Source organism: Manis pentadactyla, chromosome 19, assembly GCF_030020395.1.
Source record: "Manis pentadactyla isolate mManPen7 chromosome 19, mManPen7.hap1, whole genome shotgun sequence".
NCBI classification, from domain to species: Eukaryota; Metazoa; Chordata; class Mammalia; order Pholidota; family Manidae; genus Manis; species Manis pentadactyla.
In genome coordinates, this window is record NC_080037.1 from 24290662 (window position 1) to 24315080 (window position 24419).

The 24419-nt window shown below is 39.0% G+C and overlaps 1 protein-coding gene across 2 annotated transcripts; it reads left to right on the forward strand.

Moving 5' to 3' along the window:
- The first annotated feature begins 366 nt into the window (after positions 1 to 366).
- Positions 367 to 24419, forward strand: RGS13 (regulator of G protein signaling 13). Of its 2 annotated transcripts, XM_036919666.2 has the most exons (6): positions 367 to 438; positions 947 to 1018; positions 5870 to 5938; positions 8909 to 8970; positions 21798 to 21964; positions 23082 to 24419. In XM_036919666.2, exons 3-6 carry the CDS (start codon positions 5874 to 5876, stop codon positions 23262 to 23264), a joined length of 477 nt encoding a protein of 158 aa, XP_036775561.2. In that variant the 5' UTR covers positions 367 to 438; positions 947 to 1018; positions 5870 to 5873; the 3' UTR covers positions 23265 to 24419. The 2 variants fall into 2 exon arrangements, with proteins under 2 accessions (XP_036775561.2, XP_036775562.2); XM_036919667.2 differs by lacking the exon at positions 367 to 438 and having other exon boundaries at positions 929 to 1018.

Consider the following 24419-nt stretch of genomic DNA (forward strand, 5'->3'; position numbering starts at 1 on the left):
ACTTGTTCTAAATACTATTTTCTTAGATATGAAAGTACACACTAGTTTTACCAAGATGATATTGAAAAATAAAAAATTGGCAAAGTAATGCATAATATTAACATAAGATAAACAAAACACATGTTAAGAAAAAGCAATGGTAAATATAAATAAAACATATAGGAGTTTTATACTATCAGCCCATTAAACTAATAAAATTCTAGATCAGGACTTAATAAATCACATATAGCCCAGCACTTACGAAGGAGAAAAATTATTTACTTAAAATGTAAGGCAGGGCATTTATAGAAATCTTTGCCAAATATGCATTCACCAGGAAACACATAATAATAATTTTCTTTGGCTCTGTTATTATTTTATTTTTAGGTCAACAGAATTTTTCTGTAATATCATAACAGCAACATGAAAAAAAAAAGATTATTGTTGACTTGAAGCCTGGTGAGTGTATCTAACTTAAGTCAGTTCTATATGATAACAGTTTAGGTTATTATTTTATAGGGAAGTCTCTTTTTACCAAAATAGAATGTAGTTTTATGGAACATTTGAAGCTAGTTTTTATTTTTACCAGTAAATAACCACGTGTGCTCTAATTCCAAAGGCATAATTTAACTGAAGAAGTTCTTAACTGAGTTAAACAATAAACAAAACAAATTTGGGTTTATCAATAGACTATTTTAATCAAATTCTAATCCTGAAAAACCACACTTAAAAAAAAAATTAGAATTTAGTCATCTTGGAATTACCAAAACTATTTCCTTAAAATTCTCAGTTGTAAATGTAAAGGTGTTTCACTCCACCACTCATTATTTTGGTATTGCTTAATGGTAGACACAGGTGTATAACTTTGTGATAAATATTGTTGGAAGCAGGATTGCAGATATTTCACTTCAGACTACTTTTTATATTTCTTTTTCTTTTTCTTACTTTGGAAATTCTTTGTCCTCAGACTGTGAATTATAGTTTCTTCATTTTGTCAGATGAACTTCCAAAGGCTACCTTTTTTACTTCTCACTTAGAGGTATGAGAATTTTAATTTCTATTCCTTCATCTACCTTCCATCTTCCAAAGTTACTGTGAGATACTCTGTTTTTCGGCTCCTTTTAATCTTTAGTCTCCTTTCTTCTTGATGTTTAAGCCTTATATGTTCCTTTACTTAGCAGTGTTTTGGGTGGAAGAATTATTAAACTCACAAAAACTAATTTTTTATTGTAATGTACTTGTAACAATGCAAAGGTGAATCTTATACATGTTCAATAAAAATCGTATCTTAAAAGTAAAAAAAAAAGAATTATTAAACTCAAGGAGTTGACGCTGTAGAACCCGAAGCTGGGTTTAATGTTTATGTTAAATGTTAAATGTTTCAACGTAGAAGGTCTAGGAGGACATGGGAAGTGCTCTGGGATATTCCAGCAAAGTAACAGTGCATAGTGACAGAGGACAGTGAATCCAGTAATAATCAAAAAAGGGAAGTACAGGCATCTTGCTTCTGAGTTCCAGAAATCTTACTCCAGTTACTGGGACGGCAAGTTCCACTTCTTAATGGACTGGAAAACCAGGGAACTTCGTAAAACAAGATTTCTTTGTGATCTATTTATTCTATGCAAAATACATCTTGTATATAATTCTGTCACTAAATATTTTCTTTAATTGTTGATGCTTTTATGTCATTGGAATTCCATAATTCGGTGAATCTGTAAATGTTTGGCTTAGAATACTAATCAACATATAAACAACCACTTATATATGATTATCAAAGAGCATTTGAACATAACACTTCAGGGAATATACAGTCTAGTAGGAATAGATAAGTCAGAAATAAAACATTGTTTTCATATATTTATATTACACTTCTTTTCCAATGTCACCCAAATGAACCACTTGGGCCAGAGAACCTTCCCCTGATTCAGTGACATGGCTGAGCACAGGGTCACTACAGGTCTATACAAAGCCTTTGCTGGAATTTAAAAAGTTGCCCTTTCCACCACATGGATGAAGCCCCACTTTGAGGCCCATAGTTTGGTAAAGGGAGTGTGGGTGGATCTAAGCCTCTTCTCTCTCCAGAGCAGGTGTCTTTATAGAGGGGACAATGTGCATAATTGTACGTAAGGGGAAGCTCTGGCTGGGCTGTCCTCCTTTCCCCTCTAGCACTCAGACATGCCCAAGATCTTAAAGCTAAACAAATCCTTCCTGGAAGCCGCATCCCTTCAACACCACACACAGGTCCAAAAGTGTCTGAATCCCTGCAGCAGACCCAGCCAGTGCTAAAGCTGGAACCCCCTAAAGGGCGAACAACAGAATACGGGAACACAGTAACAAACAAAAACGAAAAGGAGGAGGATTGCAGGGAATATGCTGACACACTGAAGCATGGATAAGATTAACTGGGGAAACTTATGAAGTCTAAATTGAAATTTTAAAAGAGGAAGGAATGCAATCTGACGGAATGTGTGTTTCCTGTACATACAAAAGAGCTTAGGAAATATTTCCTGAGTGACAGAGTGCAAGAAGCTGAAGGAAGATCAGATTAACTGGAACAGAAAGTTTTTGCATACATGCATTTTTCTAATCTCCAAAGTTCCATTTTAGAGAAAATGGAAATTGAGTATCAGAGAGTTTAATTACCCATGCCCAAGGCCACGCAGCTAGTAAGACCCTGAACTCAAGCACATATCTGTTTGGCTTCAGAGCCCAGAATTATTTTAATATAGTCTGTCACCTCTCAGGAGCTGTGGGAATTCCCTAAACTCTAGTGTATCTGAAAATTACTTTAGCTTTAATGTGCTTCTGATCTCAATGGGTATGGCATATGAAGAATGTTCTGCCTTTGCCAAATAATTCCATCGAAGTTATAAAAGAAATGTGGTAACTTGTAAATAGACATGAATTTTAGTTACAGAAATCACTAATGTGCACACATAGTGCTAATAGATCAAGTGAGGGGAAAATGAGATATAAAAACTATTGTTAAGGGTGGTAAGTAGGGGAGAAGTCAAGGCCCAGTAGAAGACAGAGATGACTAATAATACTGACAGAAAAGTCACATGAAGGAAGGAAGTTCTTCACCATCCTCCTACTTAGAAGATAAATTAGAGAGCCATGGGATAATCTGCATCCTGGACGTGATCACAGAGATGAAGAATCCTAAAACTTGATCGCGGTCCCATGTACACAGGGCCAGTTATGCACAGTCAATGTGACAGTTTTATTAGCCTCAATTACTTCAGTGTTAATCATCTTCAGTCAGACATATTTTTCTAGAAAGACTCATTTTCATCACACTATTATTTCAGGGCCTCAGTGAATTGTTACTACCAACAGAATAAAGCCCAGCATTTAAGACCATCCAGAATCAAGCTGCACACACAAACATATCCTTCCAATACTCTCCCTTTTGTTTAAACTAGATTGACTCTATCATCCTAATTTTGTTCCTTCCTGTGGATACCTTTAAAATATGTCCCTTGGTCCTCCTTGCAGGACAGAGCCATACAGAAAATGAAGTCCACCAGCCCACTGTGCCCATAAGCTCTTATCCCCAACCTGCAAATATATAGAGGGGACAATGTGCATAATTGTACGTAAGGGGAAGCTCTGGCTGGACTGTCCTCCTTTCCCCTCTAGCACTCAGACATGCCCAAGATCTTAAAGCTAAACAAATCCTTTTTAGGATTTAGATCTGCACTTATAACCTCCCCCTTCCAACCACAAGGAAATGGTCAGACTGACTAACACTTCTCCAATGTCCTGCGCCCACATTCTGAATCTCAGTTCCTCCTTATTTGTCAAGACCCTGAAGCTCTACTGATTTTCCTTCTTTGTCCTGTGTCTTCAACCGCTGTCCGTGGCACCTCAGGTGTGTCACATTGTAAACTTTATGAACGCTGTTTCTAGAGTTGTGCAGGCCAGAATGGTCCAAAGGCACAGTCCTGCCTCTCTGCCTCTGTTACACCATTCTGTCCACAGCTCTCGGCAGGAAGGAAGGAAGGGAAAGAAAGAAAGAAAAGAGAAAGTACAAGGAGCCTGGACAATCAGCCCTACATTTGTCCAGGTCTCTATTTTCTCTTGTTTTCTTCCCTCTTGTTTCTGCCCTCCTTGTTCCACCAAAACCACTCTCACCACGGTTATTGATGGACCTTCTTGTTGACAAATCGAATGGATATTTTTCAGTCCTTTGCTCTCTTAATCTCTTTCCAGCTCTTAACACTCCATTGGCCACTCGTTTTGCTTTTGATAACTCATTCCGTGGCTTCTGCGATACCCTATCGCCACGCCTTCTGACCTGATACCTTCGGATCTTCCTCTCGCAGGCCCCTTTTCTCAGCCTACCTCTTAAGCGTTTGCGCTCCCCAGCCATCTGTCCTGGGCCATCTGCTCTTCTCAGTTTATACTCTTTTCCCGGACCATCTCATCTCTCTGTTGACTTCTCATGGATTTTGTGAAACCTGTGCCCGTTACCTTGAGGTCAGATCTCCCACCTGAGCTTGTTTCCTGTCTTCCTACCACCTTCCCTATCCAATGTATCAACAACCTCTGACAGCGTCTGCCCCAGAACACCTGGTCTGTCCGTTTCCCTCCTTCTCGCACCGTCCCGATCTAAGCCCGCAACATCCCTCCCGGGGACTCGGGCAGTCGCCTCTGACTGGTCTCCCTAACTCCCCCCTTGCCCACACTGTAATCCATTCTACTCACAAAACTGGTCTCAACCTTAATATGTCTACTCCCTATTTCAAAACCGTCAATGATCTGCAACTCCTTACTATGAAACTGATGGCGTGAGGCCTAATATGCTCGGCCTCTGCCTGTCCTCACATCCCCCACCACTTTCTTGCTGCAGTGAACATGTTTTAACATGATGATTGGTTCAGTCTTAACTCTCCAGCCTGTTCCCTCAACTCTCTCCCTGCCATCCTCTAGATTCCTGTGGTGACGACATTCCTTTCATTTCCCCACCTACGGCAGGACCCAGGACTTCCTGACCTTGGCCCAAGCTTCCCTCCCCCCTTCTCTCGGACGCAACCCCATCCTGTAGGTTCCAGCTCAGCTATTACTCCCCCGGGATGCCCTCTTCAACCACCCCCAGTCAGGTTGCATTCTCCTCCGGTGTGCGCTCGCTCACAGGCCCCTGGACGTCCTCACCAAATCCCCTGTCCCATGAATTTTAGCTGGTTTTTATTAGGGGCAGGAAGAGGAAAGACAGGATCTATGTAGGTCCCTGGCAGTCAGAACCTGGCATATAACAAGTGTTCAACAGATGTTTCAAATGAATCAATAAAGACTGATATAAAAACTCACTGTTTATCCTTAATAATTCATTGTCTATAAGTGTTCATATACGTTTGGCAGACTGTTTCCTGATCTTATCACAAAGTATGGATTTAATCATTCTTAACAAATTTTTTAGTTTTCCTAAAGTCCTGGGCTAAGTAAACTCTACCTGAATTATAATAAAGTCAAAGTTACACTGCCCAGAATGGGGAAAACATGGAAAGCAATACTCTTCTCACTATCCACCCTTAGGAGGCTTGTTTTTTATTTGGCTGATTACACAGAAGCAAATTTTTGTTCAATATATTGAGAGGGCTTTCTAAAAATTAGAATTATTCCAAAATGGGAGGCTTGGGAATTGGTGAACTCATTGTCGGGGGCCCCTAATTAGACCTTTTTCAGAGAGCTGCATTTTCTTAAATGTCATTATAGGTGAATTATCTTATTCTCCCTCCTCCCCATTCCCACCGTGATTGCACTCCATTAACTTCAAAAACTCCTCATTTTTTCATGATTTATAACTTTGTGTTCTTTAGAAATTAACTCTAACCTATAATTATTTGAAATGACTAAATTATACTTAGTGCATGCTATATTTCTTTAGAAAAATGAACAGGCGGAATTGCTGGATTTGTAAGATGTGCAGAGATGAATCCAAGAGGCCCCCTTCAAAGTGAGTGGCATCTGAATTCTGCGGCCATCGCGAGGCGCACTTGTCACAGGATATTTATTCAACTGCAATCTTAATATATTTTGCTCAGAGTAAAATTTTCATTTACACATGACTCATTCCAACAGAAGGGCGATCATGTATCACACTAAGGTTTCCTCTTCATTATTAATGGTTTATACTTGAGAATTCAGCAAGTTTAATATGTTTAGAGGGTCTATTATGAAGAAATACTTGAAATTTTATTATAAAGCTTTATATAGTTTATGTTAAAATGAGATGCTTTGATCCAAAATATTTTCATAGCTCAAACTGCCTGCCTACACTGGGCCAGCAACCTTCATCCCTGGTTGGAAGAGGAGAGACTGGAGTGGCATCTGAATGCCTACCAAGCTCCCAAGTCTCTTTACCACTTCGCTGTAACTAAAAAAGGGGCCATTTGGATGGGGACGCTGACTGTATTAAAATGGAAAGTGTAATGCCTGAGAAGGGTAGCAAACCATTTGAGTGGATTTGCTTACCTCGAAGAATCCGAGGTCGAGGACTCCTGTCAGTCTGACCAGAATGCCTAACATAATTCGTGTGGAGATCTCAGTTTTGGCCACATGTCCCTGCTATGGCCTGAGCTCCTGGCTGGCATGCTCCTACCCTGAAGCATCAAAATGTCCAGACACACTCCCAGGCCTGTGTGTGTGTGTGTGTGTGTGTGTGCCGCTGCGCTGCAGAGACACGTGCGAGGAGGCAGATGAAACAGCCTCGTGTGGGAGCAGCTTCCTTCTCTCCTGCTGATGGCTCCCATGCAGCACCGATGGGCTCACGTTTCTTTCTACGTGCCTTGTAGACCTGCCGTCAGGGAAGGAGAAAACCAGGGAAACAAAATTCACATTCATGAAAAGGCAGCAGGTGACAGTTGCTTGATAGGTGCTTTACATTCACCATCTCATTTAATTTTCATAAACTTGTAAGATAAATGTTACTATCACCATTTTATGCATAATAAAGCTGGAGCTCACAGATTTTAAGTAACCAAAATTTCTTAAGTATGGCACTGGGATTAGACATGGCACTTGCCATTTCTCTGGATTGAAGAGGTTATTTTAAGTTACTGGTTTTAAAGTTCTAATAAGAGAAAAGAGCAATGAGTCAGACACATTTCATGGAAATGTTTTTGAAAGCTATGGTAACAGCAGTATAACTGTTAAGCCTCAGTATTGATGCAAATAGTCCACCTAAAACTGGCAAGACCCACCTGGCTTTGCAGAAAACAAAAGATATTGACCTTTTTGGGACTCCCAATAGATTTCCATGTTCTAGGCTATTTTTTGACTTCTTTAATTAATCTTTCTGCATCGTGTTAAGTAGCTGCTAAAGCTTTTCGCTGTTTCCTCAACAGCAATGGCAGAGCTAACTAACCAGGTGCAGCCAATGGACATCGTTTGCTTGCATCTATAGCTGTCTGATTACATACAGTTTTTCAAAACAGGAAAACTAGGAATGTATCATAAGCTGAATGGTAATGAACACACTGAGTATTTTAAAGGAAGGAAATAAAATGATTTTTATCTAAGAATACACAATCAGTTGCCAATTCATCTCACAAAGCCTGCCAAAATGAACAGAAAAATGAAGCTTCAAAGCCAATACCCTTTAGTTATTTTCAAAATGGTAAATGGCTTTTTTATACTATTTAGGTTAAATGTAACTTTGCATATTGTTCACAGTAGTAAAAATTAAAGCCTTCAACATGCAAAAAAATTATAGCAAATAATAGAATACATCCATGTATAATAGATATAGAGGCACTAGCTTTATTACATGAATGCACGCAAATAGGTTTTGTGGATAAACTCTAAAATTCTAAGATTCTAAATTCATATCAATGGGCTAACACACTGCTGGTGGGTGCAGCAGACACACATAAACTTTTAAAAACAATTTGACGGTTTGTACCAAGAACCTTAAAAATGTTCATCTTTTAACCTGGTTTGATTCTACTTCTGATCACCTCCTATGGAACTGCCCTTTGTGAGAATAGCAAGCTTTAATCACAGCAGGTTTTTATGCTTAAAAAAAATGAGAAATATTTACAATGTCTATTCAGAATAATTATGTAAACTATGGAATGTCCCCTTGTAGAATACACAACAGTGACTATTAACGATTATAAACTTATAATTCTAAATTATAACAGTACAAACGGTAATTAAGACAATTGTGATGACATATAACAAGCTTATTAAAAGGGTGATATGTATAATGTATACACATATGTACATACACACACACACACATAAAGTGTGCATACACACAAACACCTGCAGACACTTGGTTAAAAACACACAAATAAGCGCATAACAAAAACATTAAAAAGAAAAAAATCAAAATATTAATAGTGATAATTTGGAAATAAAGAGATAAGAGGGCTATGGATCTTTATCTTTTTAAAATTTGCTTTATCACTTTTTCAAGTTTATACTATTTTTATAATTTTTTAAATTTGAATAATTTAGAAAATAATAATAAAATATAAAAGATCACAGGGAAATAAACTTTCATCCAAAGACAAATACAGTCAAGTCATCCCTTCACCAACATGGGTTTGAACTGCACAGGTCCATTTATGTGCAATTTTTTTCAATAAATATATTGGAAACATTTTCTGGAGGTTTGTGACAATTTAAAAAACATTTTCTCTAGCTTACTTTATTTAAGAATACAGCATATAATACATGTAAAAATACGCATTAATCGACTATGTGTTCGGTAAGGCTTCTGGTCATCAGTGGTCTATTAGTAGTTAAGTTTTGGGGGAATCAAAAGTGACATGCAGATTTTCAACTGCATGTCAGATTAGCACCCCTAATCCTCACAGTGTTCAAGGGCCAGCTGTGTAACTATATTTTGGCATTATTTTCAAGCTAGTACAATTCTATTTAGTTTCGTGCAGTAAGCACCCTTTGTTTCTTTTCAAAGCCTTACTTTGGAGGAAGCCTCGCAGTGGGCCCAGTCTTTTGAAAAGTTGATGGCTACAAAATGTAAGTATTATGTGTATGTCATCTTTGAATGACCAGTAAGGGCCATCTCTAGGGGAGAAGGGGACAGTAGGTGGTAAATACATGCTGCTCTTCTCACAGCCTTGTAAATGGCAACTGCCACAGTTTAAAAAAGAAGATCTGAAAATAGTTTTTCATGTAAACCACCAATATTTTCTCTGGTGTTAATTAAAACAAGATTAGTCACTGTGAATATTTATTCTTCACAAGTGTATGTGTAAAATCCCTTGGAAAATGTGCTTAAATAGTAGCACGTACTGAATTATACTGACTTGTTATAGCCTTCTAAAGTTAAAATTTTTTTTAATTAATGACTTGCTGTTCTTAGCGCCTTCAAAAGTTAAGAGTGCATTTGAGTCTCAATTTTCTAAAACTCCTCAAAGTTTGTTACCAATTTAATCAGTGTCTGATTTAAATGGGACTTTATACAAGTCTGTATGTCGTTGTATGAAAGTATCAATATTCAGATGGTATAAATGAAAGTTAAGAACAATGGGTATGAGGATGATAGGTTCCCAGGCTCAATGCTAGAAGTATGAAGAAATATGTGCATTCATGTGAGCAGTCAGTTGTGTTTGATGTAGGAAATGGGGAGGTTGTAGAAAATGATAAATACCTAAAGACAAAGGTACAGAAAAAAAAATGTACTGGGTACTGAAAGAAAATTCTCCTGTTTGCTGATTTAATGGGGTTTGTTCCTCTCAAACGCTTGCTAGTATTTGCCTAGAGATCTCTCTTTATTTGCAATTCCCTGTTCGCCTCTCTGGGAATGTTTCAGCTGTTTACACCTATTGACCGTGAAAGGGGAATTATTTGTGCTACCTGACGGCTGGATCAGTGGGGGTGTGCCCGCGGTTATTCCGGATAGAGAACTTCCCGTTCCTCCCGGGCGTTGCACACTCCTGGGGCACCACCCGTTCCTCGAGTCAAGGGTCCCTCTTGGTATGGCAGCAGCTTTCACTGCCTGGCCCAGAGGACAATGGGGGAGCCGAGGACCCCAGGTGCTCCTAATGAAACACCTGCATGCGCCATTATCCGGCAGTTTCTCCGTGGCGGCCCCCTGCTGCTGGGTCACACCCCCACCAGGCTTGGGCCACTCCCTGAACTCCCTCTTTGGTGAGCCTCTGAGGCCACAGTTTATCTGCTGCCAGGTCCCTGCAGGCCTGCCCCTTCTCGGGTATTGCTCATAGTTTGTAATCCAGTTTGCCCACATCAATTTTTTATCAATTTTAAGATACTGGAATGGAAGAAAGAAACAAAAATATATGTTCACTTGGCTAATAATTTGGATTTCAGTCCCAAACTCCTGTAACCCATGTTTGCATCATTGTCAGATAATCTCTCACTTGGAATTTCATATTCTTTATTCTCATATGTAAAATGGGAACAAGATCACCTTGGGCAGGTGGCTATTGTGCAGATTATATACAAAACACCTAGTGCAGTGCCCAGTGCAGATTTGGCCTATGGTAATTAGTAGTCATTTTTATTAGTAATAGAGCATATATCTCTGAATATCATTCCTTTTCTCCACTGCCTACCAAAAAGTCCAAAATCCCTAACGCATTATTTAGGACTCTTTATAACCTAACCCAATACACTTTCTAAAATTTATCTCCCTTCTGCCCCTTCACACGACATGCCCTCCGGCCAGTGTGACTATCCCTCCGCTTTCCGCATGGGGGACTCTCCTGCTCTGCCTTCCGGGCCAAGTCCTCTCTGCCTCCTCTGCCTACCCTGCCCATCCTTGAAAGTAAAATTCGGCTTCCACCTTTTCCATGAAACCTCTTGGAGATACTTTCCTCTTTTTTTTCTATTTTATCAGTGTTATTATTTATTCTGCTTCTAATTACAGCTATTTTGTATACTGGGTTTTTTCCACAGATGCTTTCTCACTAGATTGTAAATTCCCTGAAAGCACAGATCATCTTTCATTCACTTTTCAAACCCCTCTCCCAGAGACTAGAAACATGCTTTGTACCTAATGAGCATGTAATAAATGCTCAGTGAGTCAATACAAGACAAATATTAGTAAGAAAAGATTAAAACACCAAGCCACATCATGTAAGAGTTTCTGTGCCAGTCCTGGAGGCCCTCTAAAGAAAGTGAATAAAGTTGATTACTTGGTAATGATCTCAACTGGGAGCCTGGCTAGGTTTTAGCAATTTGGAGACCTGATTCCAGGAGAATAAGCCAAGTTTACAGGAAAGACGACAGAAGACAGAATGCTGCTCTTTATAAACACGAACAACAGGCTAAGAATCTTACCAGAAACTGAAATTCTGTGAAATTCATGTAAAATTTTAATAATCACCTAATGAAAAGATGACAAAACAAATAATTCTATGGACTATCCAATCAGAAAGATAAAACCAAGAATGCAAACATTAAATGTGCCAGAGAATAAAGTGTGTTTACATTAACCAAGGACACTAGTAAAATCCATCCTTTAGTTAAGATACACAGACGACTTTTTCAACACAGACTAAGAGACTATTTCTGAACACAGTTCAGAAACCCACATGGGAAGGAAAATAGGCTTGGTCACAATATACGAACAGGAACTGGTTTAGGAGATGTTTGCTGGGAAGCGAGTAAGTAATAGTCATCACAGGGCAGTTAAATTCAACTTCCTTGTGGGAAGAGGATCCAAGAAAATCATCAGTTTAAGAAGAGAACCACTGCAAAATTAAGACATTAAGAAATTAAGATTAAGATTAAAAAAAGACATATAGAAATTAAGAATGCTAATAACCGAGATACAATCGAAGATGCTATTTAATGATACATTGTTTACAAACAAGTTAACTTTTTAAAAGCAGTGTATGCCTATGCTCAATTTCCATTCAATAAATATTGAGCACTTTTTAGGCACCAGGTAATGTGCTTGAACAAAAAATCCCATGTGCCCAGGTGGCATATAAAGTAATAGGAAAAAAAAAGAGTTTTTTTCAAACACTAAAAATCTGCCAGAAAACAACAGGGTAACCTGTCATTTATAGCACATTGGGGCAAAATAGAAAATAGTAATTGAAGCAACTTCTAGTAATACACTGAATGGAATTCCAAAAGCGAGGCAAACATATTTTTAAAAATAATAGCCTTGGACAAAAATGTTCAGCAAAGGCTACATAAGGGCTGACTGGCAGTATTTTTTTTTTTTTGCTTCCAGAGTAAAGATGCTTTTATGAAGCTACACCTTTCTCTTGAATAATCTATTGTTACATTGGACAAGCAGAAGGAAACTCTAGACATAGAAAGAAAAACATATGTACACATTTCTTTGGCATAAAATTACCTCTAGGTCCAGTTAGGACAGCCTCACAAATGAGCATTTAGACTGTATCATATCAAAGTATAGTAAAATGTGTGTTTAGGAAGTGTTAGATGAAAAGAATGAGAATCAAAGGGCTGTATAGGTTTCCTAAGGAACTGGTAAGAACAAAAAACTGCTTTGAATTTTAGCTGACACTTTGTGAGGTGTGATCTCTGACCAGGCAAGCATTCATTGAGTTCTTAATGTATTTGATGTAGGGAAATATGGGAAATCCTTCCTATGGGAGAGTGGAAGAGAGTGTGCCTAAAAGGCAGTGTGAGTGCTTTCCTGAAGGTATTCATAATTAAGAAGAGATAAAATATAGTGCACCATTAGCAGCTGGAAAACAACTACAAAGAAGGGAGACTAGAAGTAGCAGGGCACCTAGCACAAACCTAGTGTGTACGTGCCGAGGGGTGAACATAGGTGGGGGGAAAAGAGGAATGGCAGGCCTCCTGGGGAAAAAGTCTTCCAAGAGGCAAAACTTGATTCAGATTGTTGTAAAATGTTAAGGATGGATGTCTGACTGACAGAACTTTGAAGATAGGACACTGTTTTAGAAGTAAGTGAAGCGAAAATAAATGAGTGCTTCCTTCATTGAAGAAATGTAGTTGTGTAGGATTTCTCAGGCTTAGATGTGAAAACTCGTCTCAGTAAAAACCTCCACAATGAATTAAGCTGACAGTACCATGCAAAATTTCCAGATCTGCAAATGATAGAGAGTTCTCCAAATTTCCAAACATCCACGTTCATAGGGAAGAATTAAATAATTTGAAAATGGATAAAAAGCCTTAGTGAGTTTTTTTAATGGATCAGGAAAAGTTTGCCTGAGCTCTAGTCATCCCTCATAAAAATACCCGACAATTACCAAATATTTTTCCTTGAATGATGCTGATCCAAAATATGGCACTGCACCTCAAAATATCACCAGAATATTAGGCATCACCAAGACGTAAAATGGCAAGAAAATGCTGTGGATATTTCTAATAGCTAAATCTAATAACACTAGAAAAGATAAAGAAATATACATTTGAAATGACAAAGGGAACAACAATCACTCAGAACCTGAGGGCTCTTCAAACTGCAAAAGTCAAGACTGAAAAATAATCAAAATCAAAATTTTGACTAACTCAAATTTTATCTTTAATTTTGACTAAAATGTTATAAAATAGTGCTAGAAATAAATGCTGAAGGCTCATACAAGTATTCATTGGCCAAAATTCAAAAGATAAGGATGGAGGTTGTCCATTGATATTCGGGTCAAGTATGTTTAGTATAAATAAAAAGAAGTTCAGTAAAACTGCAACTGATGCCTCTGCATGATCCATTCCATACTTACGAGTGTCTGGCAGACCTTCCAAGCCCTGGGATGGGAATGAAAGAGGCGCCCAAGGTCACCACGCTCAGCTCATGTGCTCCCTCTAGAGGGAGGAGACAGACAGACAAGCAAGCAAATCAATGAATTCCTTCATCCCAGAAAGTGATAACTGGTTTGAAGAACATTAAAGCAGGCGATATGACCAAAAGGAAAAAAAAAAAAAAGGCAGGTGTTCCAGGGCATTTCAATTGGGTGATTAGAGAAGAACTGTCAGAGGGGTAAAATCTGAGCTAAGAACTGGATGATGAGAGGCACCCAGCCAGGTTGGAGTCTGGGCACAGCAGCCCAAGCAGAGGAAAACCATGTTTAAAAGACCCTGAGATATATAAAGAAGATGTGGTACATATACACAATGGAATACTACTCAGCCATAAGAAGAGGGCAAATCCTACCATTTGCAGCAACATGGATGGAGCTGGAGGGTATTATGCTCAGTGAAATAAGCCAAGCGGAGAAAGAGAAATACCAAATGATTTCACTCATCTGTGGAATATAAGAACAAAGGAAAAACTGAAGGAACAAAACAGCAGCGGAATCACAGAACCCAAGAATGGACTAACAGGTACCAAAGGGAAAGGGACAGGGGAGGATGGGTGGGTAGGGAGGGATAAGTGGGGGGGAAGAAGAAGTGGAGTATTAAGATTAGCAAGCATGGGGGGGGAGAAAGGGGAGGGCTGTACAACACAGAGAAGACAAGTAGTGATTCTACAGCATTTTGCTATGCTGATGGACAGTGACTGTAAAGGGGTTTATAGGGGGGACCTGGTATAGGGGAGAGCCTAGTAAACATAATATTCTTCACGTAAGTGTAGATTAATGATAACAAAAAAACAAAAAAAAGACCCTGAGATATGAGTGAGGTTCAGATAACCGTGAAGTTCATCATGACAGGTGCATAGGGCCGTACAGGCCATGTGAACAACCTAAACTGCAGGTAAACAAGAGTCAATATGCCTTTAAAAGTACCCTTTGGTTCTGTTGTGGAGAAAAGCAGAGAGACCAGTTGAAGGCTTTTGCAATAAACCAGGTAAGACTGGAGCTCAGTGTGAGACAAAGCCAGGAGTAATCAGCACATAGACGCTAATCAAAGCCAGGGAGCTATGAGGTCACTTGGAAGGAGACTTCAGGGAGAGGAGAGCAGAGATCCTGAGACAGAGCTTAGGCACATTTTAATATTTCCAAACCCAGAGAAGAGGAGGAGTCTGTAAAGGAGATGTGTTGCTCTTTGCAACAATGGAGCGAAGGAGACGAACAGGACCAGCCTGTTGCTCTCTGGGGCTGAGTGAGAGGGCAAGTGTCGACGGCTCGGTCACCCTCCCCAGAGATCCAGGGAAAACAAAACCACACCAAGCCGGGAGATGTGTCAGCCTCAAGGGCGCAGCAAAACTCAAGTTTTATTGCATCAGAGGCTTAGTTATATAGGGGAAGATAAGGAAGTAACAGAAACCAATGGGAATTGATCATCTCATCTGTCACTAGGGTCTTAGGCAGGTTTTAGGTTAGGTGGGGAGGCGGAGTTAGGGCCAAGAGCGCGCGCGCGGGAACTCAGTTGGGCCACGAATGCGGAAGTAACGAGGGAGGATGGAAACCTCCAGCCTGCAGCCGCCCCCTGGTCACAAGCCCAAAAGAGGCAAAAGGTCCCAACAGAGATGGAAAAGGAGCATCGGGTGAGTTAAGGATTATCCAAACAGTATATTACAATGAAAACAAAGAAGAGAGCATTTCAGAAAGGGGGAAGTGGACTATGTCAAAGGCTGCTGAGAAGTCAGGTAAGATGAGGACAGAACAGCGGCCACTGGATCCGGCAGTATGGACGTCCGCGGTGCCTCGGCAAGAGCCGTTTCATGGGCATGGTAGAGACCGATAGGGTAAGAGGAAGGAAGGCAGGTAATATGGGAAATTCTTTACTTAGGTTTTCTTTGAAGTTCAGAAGAGAAAAGAGTAAAGACTGGAAAGAGGCATGAGGTCAATACTGAGAGTGTGGAATCACCGTTGTTACTGGTTCTGTTTGGGAAATACAGCAGTGTGTTCCCAGACGATGGCAACTGTTAGAAAGGAAGAAACTAATGTCAAGGAAGAGAGTGGGGTTGATTGTAGGAGCAACAGAGAAAGCAAAAACAGGTAAGAGCCATAAAAGAATTGTTTGGCCAGCCCAGAAAGGAACAGGGACGCTTCCCCCTGAGGGGAGAACTTCTAAAGGGCAGGTACCAGCGGAGGAAGGTTGCCTGATTTGGTGGAGGGAGGATGAGGGGCTCTCCATCTGATAAAGTCTGCGTTCTCAGCAGCCTGATGCAAGGTCATCAGCAGAGAGCTGAGGATGAGTCCAGGGGCGGATCGGAGAATGGCGTGATAATGTTGAGTGCCCATGAAAAATTTGCAGTGATGATTTCCAGTGAGAAAGCACAGTTACGTATTTTTCTACAGTCTGTTCAGTTTGCTCCAGCACAGACGCAGAGGAGACAGAGTTAAGCCATTCTCAATAGGCAAGCGCTCTGAATCACGGAGCCTGCATCACACCTCATTCTGGTCCAAATCATCTTTGAATGTACTGTCTGCTTTTCTCCTTTTCTCAGTCATCACGATGCCCTGCAGACAGCCTTGGAAATGCCAGGCTGAACAGTGTGGGATTGTCCCTCTGCATCCTCCTCCTCCACATGGCACAGCAGACAGTGGATGTCGCCGATGGTGCTGTTTTTCCCTCATGCGCATCCTGAGCCCTTCTCTCAGTGCTCATCTGGGAGAGGTTCTGCACTGCTCTCTGGGGATTGGCAGCTTCCTACGCTTGCATTTATTTTACTCTCTGCTCACCACAGCTATTGCCATGGCGCCGTTTGCCAGCCCTCCCATTACCCACCTGCATGCCTCAGCTCTTCCCACTTAGCACATTTTGCCTTCTTTAAGTTCTCGTTCACATCTTCACCCTTCAGGGAAAAAACAACAAAATCTGCCCCACTGTTCGGTTAGTATATTTTTTGTTTCCCTTCCAGAAAACCAAAAAGCAATAATATGCCATATATGATCCTCTGGTCTTTGGTGCTTCCTAGCTGCTGAATAATCAGAGTCTGCTTCTTTCCAAAACCTATGGAGGGTCACTTTCAAACGCAGAAGCGTGAGCAATCCAGAAGCCTGGACTGGCAAGCATTTATTTATTCAGTATCTACTATATGTCAGGTGGTTCCTGGGCACTGGGCAAATGAAGACAAACTGCTGTCCTGATTCTTAAAGAGGCGGCCTGCAGGTGAATGGGAGAGTAACAAAAGTGGGCCAGTAAATATAATGGACTGTGATACAGGGTGAGATAAAACTTTAATTACATACATGTGCTCTGGGTGCTTTTTGTCAACTGACAGGAAGCATTTATCTAGTCTGGGGTGGGGGGGTAAGTAGGTGGTTCAGAGAAATTTTCCCAGAACCTGAGATACCAAGCTGAGTCTTAGATCAGGGTATAAAGCCCACAACACAGAAGGAACTCCACCTAACAGCATGCAGTGACATACTGTTTGGCCAGGAATACCAAGGCTTGAACAAAGACAATGTTCAGGGGTGACAGGGGAAGGGAATGGAAATATAAGCCATTATAAACCTAATGGGCCCTGCAACCATTGCCAAGAGGTCTGGCTTTTACCACTAGGGCAATGGGAAAGGGGTAAAGGTTATAAATAAAAGACCATGGACAGTTTTTTGTTTTAGAGATTTTTTTTTTCATCCAATAAAAGTACAGAAAAGTTTGAAAGCAGGGCCAGATAGATGAACTGCTGTTTTTTTCCCGTTAAATGGTTTACAAATACTCCTCAAAAAATCATAAGCAAAAATAATGTCTAAGAAGAGTACAGAAGATAATGCAAAAAATGTGTCTTTAATATGTAAAAAGATCTGAAAATTCAAGAAAACACAGTGCAAAAGAAAAATGGATAGAAGATTTGAAATTCACAGAATGAAAAGAAATAGTAAGAAAGAACAATTTTAAGCATTAATATTTTTAAGATGCACATTTCAACAATTACAAGTTACTGGTTTTACCCCATAATATTGAAAAGAATGGAGTGAGTAGACACTTTGACATGGCAGTTAATAATGAAATAATGAAATTTTTCCAAAAGCAATTTTATAATATCTTGGTACGTTTTGGAGGTACCAAGAGCCTTCAAAAATATTACATTGTCAATCTAGGAATTCTCCTTTAAGTTAATTCTGAGAAAAGAGTTTCAGATGCAAAGATTTATAAACCAAAATGTTCAATGTAGGATAATTTATAACATGAAAAGGGGAAACAATCTAAGTATTCAATAATAATGGAGGTCTAACTATAATATAATGTAATTATTTAGCCCTTGAAAGTTAAAAGGAGAAATTATTTACTACATGATGATAAGTATGAAATACAAATTTACTTTCATAGTATAAAGCCAATGTGTTTGTGTATATGAGCTAATACTAGTTAGATAGAAACTTAAACATGGTCAAACAAAGGACTGGAAAAATAAAAGAAAATATATCAAATTGTTAACAATGGTTATTGTCTTTATTAGAAGTTTTCTATATTTAAAAACAACTCATTGAATTTTAAGCTACTTTTATAATAACACAGCAAGAAGAAGTTAAGAGAAAAGCCAGAAATGATTCATATCATAGAAGCCAAACCAGAGAATTTCAATAAAACCAAAGATATACATTAAAACTTCACACAGAGGATGGTGGAATTATGGAAGTAATTATCCCCAATGGTATAGGTTGAAAATAAAATGGATTTTAAATTGTTTTAGACACACCTCTTCTGATGGAAGACTGCAACATAGCTCACCTGTAGGATTTAATGGTGTGAGTCTTGCTGCCTAGCAGAAAGCAGTCCTGGAAAGATGCACCACTGTTTTGACTCATCCAAGAGGAATGTCACATTTCCCTCCTGCATCAAGAGACCAGCATGTGTTACTTTGTGTGTCATAGAAGTACTAATTTCAGTGACTAGTTTGAAAAGAACATGCTAGAGAATCCCAAAGGCAGCACTCTCATTCTTCAAGGAAAAAGCATGCACAACATAAACCTAGTTTTGCCATTGTCTCAATTTAATGAGCAATTCTGTTGTTTATCCCTATTCACGCTGTTCAAGCAGAATCATGGTCTGATCGTAACACTCAGGAAGAAACATTATTTAGAACTTCAGAATGGGTTGCACTGGCCTGCATTGTCTGATTTGGAAAAGGCTTTTTTCCACCTTGTAATTCACTTCCATGAGTCAACAGGAATTCTAAACTGAGCAATTCAGTTCTAACTTTAATAATTACTCAGATTTCTGGAATACTTTTATACAAATACATTTCCAGCTGCTTAGTTGGCTAACTTAAAAACTTATATAAAATATACCAATCATAAGAGTCCACTTATTCTACATCTGAAATATCAGATAGGTTCAAGTGGTCCAGGCCAGCTTTCACTAGGTTATGATACAGTGACACATGACATTAAAATCCCACTAATTTACAAGAAAAGTTCACTTCTTGTTCAGTTACACAATGACTGGGTTCACTTCCATCTCTGTTCCATGTCTTCTCTCTGGCCTTCAGGCTAAAGGAGCAGCTCTTTTCCAGAATGTGACCCTCTCAAGGCTGGGGCAGGAGAATGGCAGAACAACCTTAATGGTCCTTAAACTTTCTGCTTGCACCTGTACACTTCGCACATATTCCGTTGGCCTAACACAAGTCCAATAGGCAGGGTGGATATAAATGGAACAGGAAAGTATAATCCTCCTACAGGAAGGGCAGGGAATAACTAAGAACAGTACTACAATCCTCCACATCAAGTATCTGTATAAAAATACATCACACCACATGGATAGCTTCCTCAGCAGTGGACTTGGGTATCTTGAGAATTGTTGGACCATTTAGCAAGCCCCCCAAAAAATTCTTCCTCCACTCAATCATGAAGGAAGTTAGAGAAAGCAGATATAGATACAGTCAGGTTCTGAAATGACAATCTCTCAACGTTTTACTGTGTAATTAAGCTAAACATAAATATAAACACAAATTCAGAGTGCTGTAACACAGAATCTAATATTGTTCTCCAAGTCATCTCCCTGCCCACCACCCACCATCTCCTCAACCCATCCAAGAGCGCTGGTGGCTGACTCTCATTCCAGGGTCTGTTAGCTTCATCTAGTATCTCATTTTCTCCTGTTCCATACCTCATTTCTTTATTTTACAGACCTTATTTTTCTGTCCCTAATGAAACACCCAAATTTCTCCAACTACAAAGTATATCAAATAGTTTTTCATTTTCTTAAATAAAACTCTTATTTTGTCAGTACACACTGCAAATTGTTGCCTTCCAGGTTTACTTGTTGAGCCAGAAATGGCTTTTTGTTTTGATTTGTTTTGTTTTGGGGTTTGTCTATCCATTCAACTATCTCTCAACTGAAGCAATAATTGCTGCAGCTGTGTTCTCTGTCCCCAGCTTTCTGTGCTTGTATTGAGATGAGGCACATCTTAATGCTACTTTGGTATGAAAATAAACTTCTTATTGGAAATCTAAGTTAAAATCTATTTCCCTGTTGGGCAGGAATATCTAATCCGTACCATTTCCAATGTTACATTTTTTTACCTGCTCTGCTCCCATTCTTGTCTGTCCTCTCAATTCAAGGATGTTCCTTTTGAACGGTCTCCCATGCGATGTCACGTAGGCCTGTGCTTGCTCACGTGATAATAATGAGGCATCCCCTGATCTTCTGTATTCCCGTGATGGCACATTTCTTGTAGGCTGCCATCTTTCCCGTAGGCTGCCATCTTTCCCGTAGGCTGCCATCTTTCCCCAACACTAATGCTTCCTTAAAGGGATCTGTCTCTTTCTGAGTTTTTCTCTTTTTAATACAAAATGCTTTTCTATCTCTATTTTGGTATCATCGCTGACAGAGCCAGCAGAAGCCAAGGAGTCAAAGAGACTGGCTTTTTAGTGCTAGAAACTCAGTCTAATCTCCTATGTGAAGAGCTAAGAAAATATGGTTTGACTCACCATTGTCATTCCATCTGATTACCATTTCTTGTAAGAGTTAATGATACTGCCAAGATATTGTTCATCAAAATCCTATGCTTGGTCACGTATGAAATGTGCCTATGCACAGGTTTCTATTACTATAAATTAAAATTTATGCTGCTATTTCAACATTTATCGATTCAGTTTTTCAAATATTCTAAGGGCTTTCCTGGTCACCAAAAGAAGTTTAATGTTCATCTCAGTACATTTTGAATCTTGACAATACTTTTCCTCCCAAAGATTCTTATTAATGTGTTAGACTTTTGAGAGCTCATGTAACCCTCCCCTTCAAACAGTAGCCCCTGCAAAATAGTGCCTCAATCGGAAAAGCTCCACCCCAGTCTGCCCTTATCTAGGCCCTCCAGAAAGGCAGTCTAAGATCAAAGCTGAGGATAACCACGTTTGGCATCAAGTGCAGTTGATGGCTGTGCTGCACATTCACACTGTCCTGATCCAGATTTTGAGATAGTTTCAACACCCCATTTGAATTCCATTCTTTGCCTGGTCCCTCATTTCTGATTTGAGTCATAAAACCCTGAATATGAAGTAGAATTATTCATCTACCTATGTTCTGTTGTGATTGGATATTGAGAAACACCCCAGGTTGATCAATATCTGATCATTTTATATACTACTTAATACATGGTTTGGGTATTTTCCTTACAACTTTGACCTACCTGGTTCAATTCTAAACCTTGCTCTAATTTCCTAATTTGCTCTTTTTTTTTGTCTTGAGAGCTTAGATTTTTTCAGAGCTCTGACCACTGATCTCACCTAAGTCCTATTTCTGGGCCCTAGGAACCTCTCCTCTCCTAGACCCACTCACACTGGTGAGCATTTTGCTCAGAGTGGCTCAGAATAAAGGTATGAAGGGGTGACCACATCACAGACTGGCCTTGTCAAAACGTGTTTCACATGTACAGATCTAAATGTGATATGGGGTGGGTGGGTGTGTATGGATCATTATATAACATCACCTGTTAAATACTCTGGAAGCTTTGATTCAGACTTTATTTCAAACATTAAATATCATTCCGATTTTTTAATGATTTTTGACCCATGAATATAAACTGATTTTTCTATTATTTTTAGATGGTCTGGTGGTCTATGCAGCATACTTAAAAATGGAGCACAGTGATGAGAATATTAAATTCTGGATGGCTTGTGAAACTTACAAGAAAATAGCCTCACAGCGGAGCAGAATTTCTAGGGCAAAGAAGCTCTATAAGATTTACATCCAGCCGCAGTCCCCTAGAGAGGTAACTACCTGGGAATGACAGTAAGTGGAAATGCATCCATCTGTGCGAGCTCACTACTACCTACCAAGTACACACAGTACCAGGCACTTTATGACCAGTATTGCCTACAATGCTATAAAGTCAGCATTGTTAGCCTTGTTTTACAGATAAGAAACCTAAAAAATCTGACAAGTTAATTAACTTGTTCCGTGTCACACAGCAGTTAAGTGGGAACGTTAGGATTGAAAGTTAGGCCTGTCTGGCTCCCAAGCCTCTCCTCCCAGAAAAGTTTAATTCTCAGGAAAGTTTTGAAAAAAGTTCTTATAAGAAGAATTGACTTTGCTAGAAGGAACCACAGGTAACATAAATAGTCATGTTGATATCACCAGTGGTGCTAGGCAGTGTGTGCTTCCACATCAGAGCTCACTGACACCATAGTTTAAAACCAGCAAATCCAGCAAACACCCACACTGATGTTACTGCCAGTGACTCACAACGGCCTAAAGAAAATAGAGTGAAGCAAATACACCGAGAGACTTTCTGCTGGAGAGGGAATGAGGAAAGAATTCTTGTCCAGGGGATAAGGGCAGCGAATGATATACGAGATTCCCATCACTCCCACAGTCCTACATGATTGTTCCTGCATTATTGACTTGAAATTCTTGTCTGGAAAATACCTGGTTTGTTAACATAACCACTCTCCCCTATTTTTCCACCTTGCTTTCTTCCCATTTCAGGGCATATTCAGTTAAATCAACATTCCTAACTATTAAGGAAGATAAACTTTGAAATAGCACTAACTTCCCCTTTCCTTAGTAGAGACCTCCATCCCATAAATTCCGTGTGTGTGGACCCCGCTAACAACCACCTGCATCCGCCTATGGAAGCAATGGTTTCTGAGGTTTCTCTGGTTTGGGGCCTCACAGGTTTTTCTTCTGTTTTATTTTTCTTTCAATCTAGGATGTGAAGGGAGATGTTTACTTTTCAAAAAACAAAACGTTTATCTCTCATAAGTCTTTTTAGATACCTATGAGACTGCAGACAAAACCACCCTATTCCACTGACAAGGAGAGGGAGGACTATGTCTTCTGCCTCCAGTTACGCCTACTTACGCTGCACATGCGATCTCCCTTTTCAGATTAACATTGACAGTTCAACAAGAGAAACTATCATCAGGAATATTCAAGAACCCACTGAAACGTGCTTTGAAGAGGCTCAGAAAATAGTGTATATGCACATGGAAAGGGATTCCTATCCTAGGTTTCTAAAGTCAGAAATGTACCAGGAACTTCTGAAGACTATTCAGCCCGACAATTCCTGACCGCTACTCAACAGTCTAAGTTGAAAATGGTGTATTGAAAATACTGGCTTTGTTCTTTTAATTAAGAAGAACAAAATAAGAAATACAGTAGGAATGAAATAAAATAAATCAAATATAAATTAATTTCTAGTTCTTAAAGAAAAATAGATCCTGAAATGATTGACACAATTTATGACATACCTATGTAGCTCAGTTAATATGTAAGGAAAAGGAAAATCTCTTTTTATGACACCAATATTAAAAAGTTTTTACTGTAGTAGTCAACTAATGGATGTTTTCTCATTAATGAAATTTTGCTTTCATAACACACAGGTTATTTCTTTAAAAATTATAGCTATATGAGTCATGTCTCTAGCATGAATGTAGTCTACAGATAACTTGTAAAAGCTTTAATTGACAAAGTACTCAAAAGTACAATCAACTTGTATTATATCATTAGCAATATAAAAAGATGTGTTCTTGGGAAATATTTTATCTGTAAATGGTTCCTACTGTTATCATAACTGAACTTCTGCATTACATATATCTTCTAAATGTGAAAAATTTCTGAAGATTCTAAGCTATTAAAAATGTATGGATGTCTCCATTTATCCTTATACTCCCTTAAGGGTAGGAAATTTCATTCTTATAATTTGAGATTCTTTTCCTCACAATGTAAATTCATCATTGTCCTGATAGCGAATAAATCCACATATAAATTAACTTATAAACATATACTTTTTTCAAGCACACATAGTTATTTTCCAGCAGAAGAATTTTTTTTTACCCGTCTTGGCATAGTGGCTTCTTAGAATTTGCCAGAAGATACTCATGTCTCTTTCACTTACTTTGTCCCTCACATAGCATAGGATAAATGTTCCACACAAATGGACAAATATTCTATTTTTTTGATGAAGAATAAAATACCTAAAATATTTAATATCACTTTTCCAAAGAATTAACTGTAGGAAAATTTTGTGCAAGATTTTTAGTTTTAGCACAGCATGGAGCACATAGTTAGTGGTTCTTTAACATCCTTCTGTGTGGACAGTAACTTCAGATAGTTGGGGTGAGGATTTAATAATGTGTCTAGCTGTTAAATCACTGTGTTGTATACTTGAAACAAATATAGTATTGTGTATCAACTATACTTCAATTAAAAAAAAGAAAAAAAGA

Excerpts from the sequence above, each read along its gene's own strand:
- RGS13 (XM_036919666.2), top strand. The coding sequence starts at position 5,874 with ATGAACAGGCGGAATTGCTGGATTTGTAAGATGTGCAGAGATGAATCC. Across the intron at positions 5,939-8,908 it reads TCCAAGAGGCCCCCTTCAAA|CCTTACTTTGGAGGAAGCCT; the intron begins GTGAGTGGCATC and ends TTCTTTTCAAAG. Across the intron at positions 8,971-21,797 it reads AAAGTTGATGGCTACAAAAT|ATGGTCTGGTGGTCTATGCA; the intron begins GTAAGTATTATG and ends TATTATTTTTAG.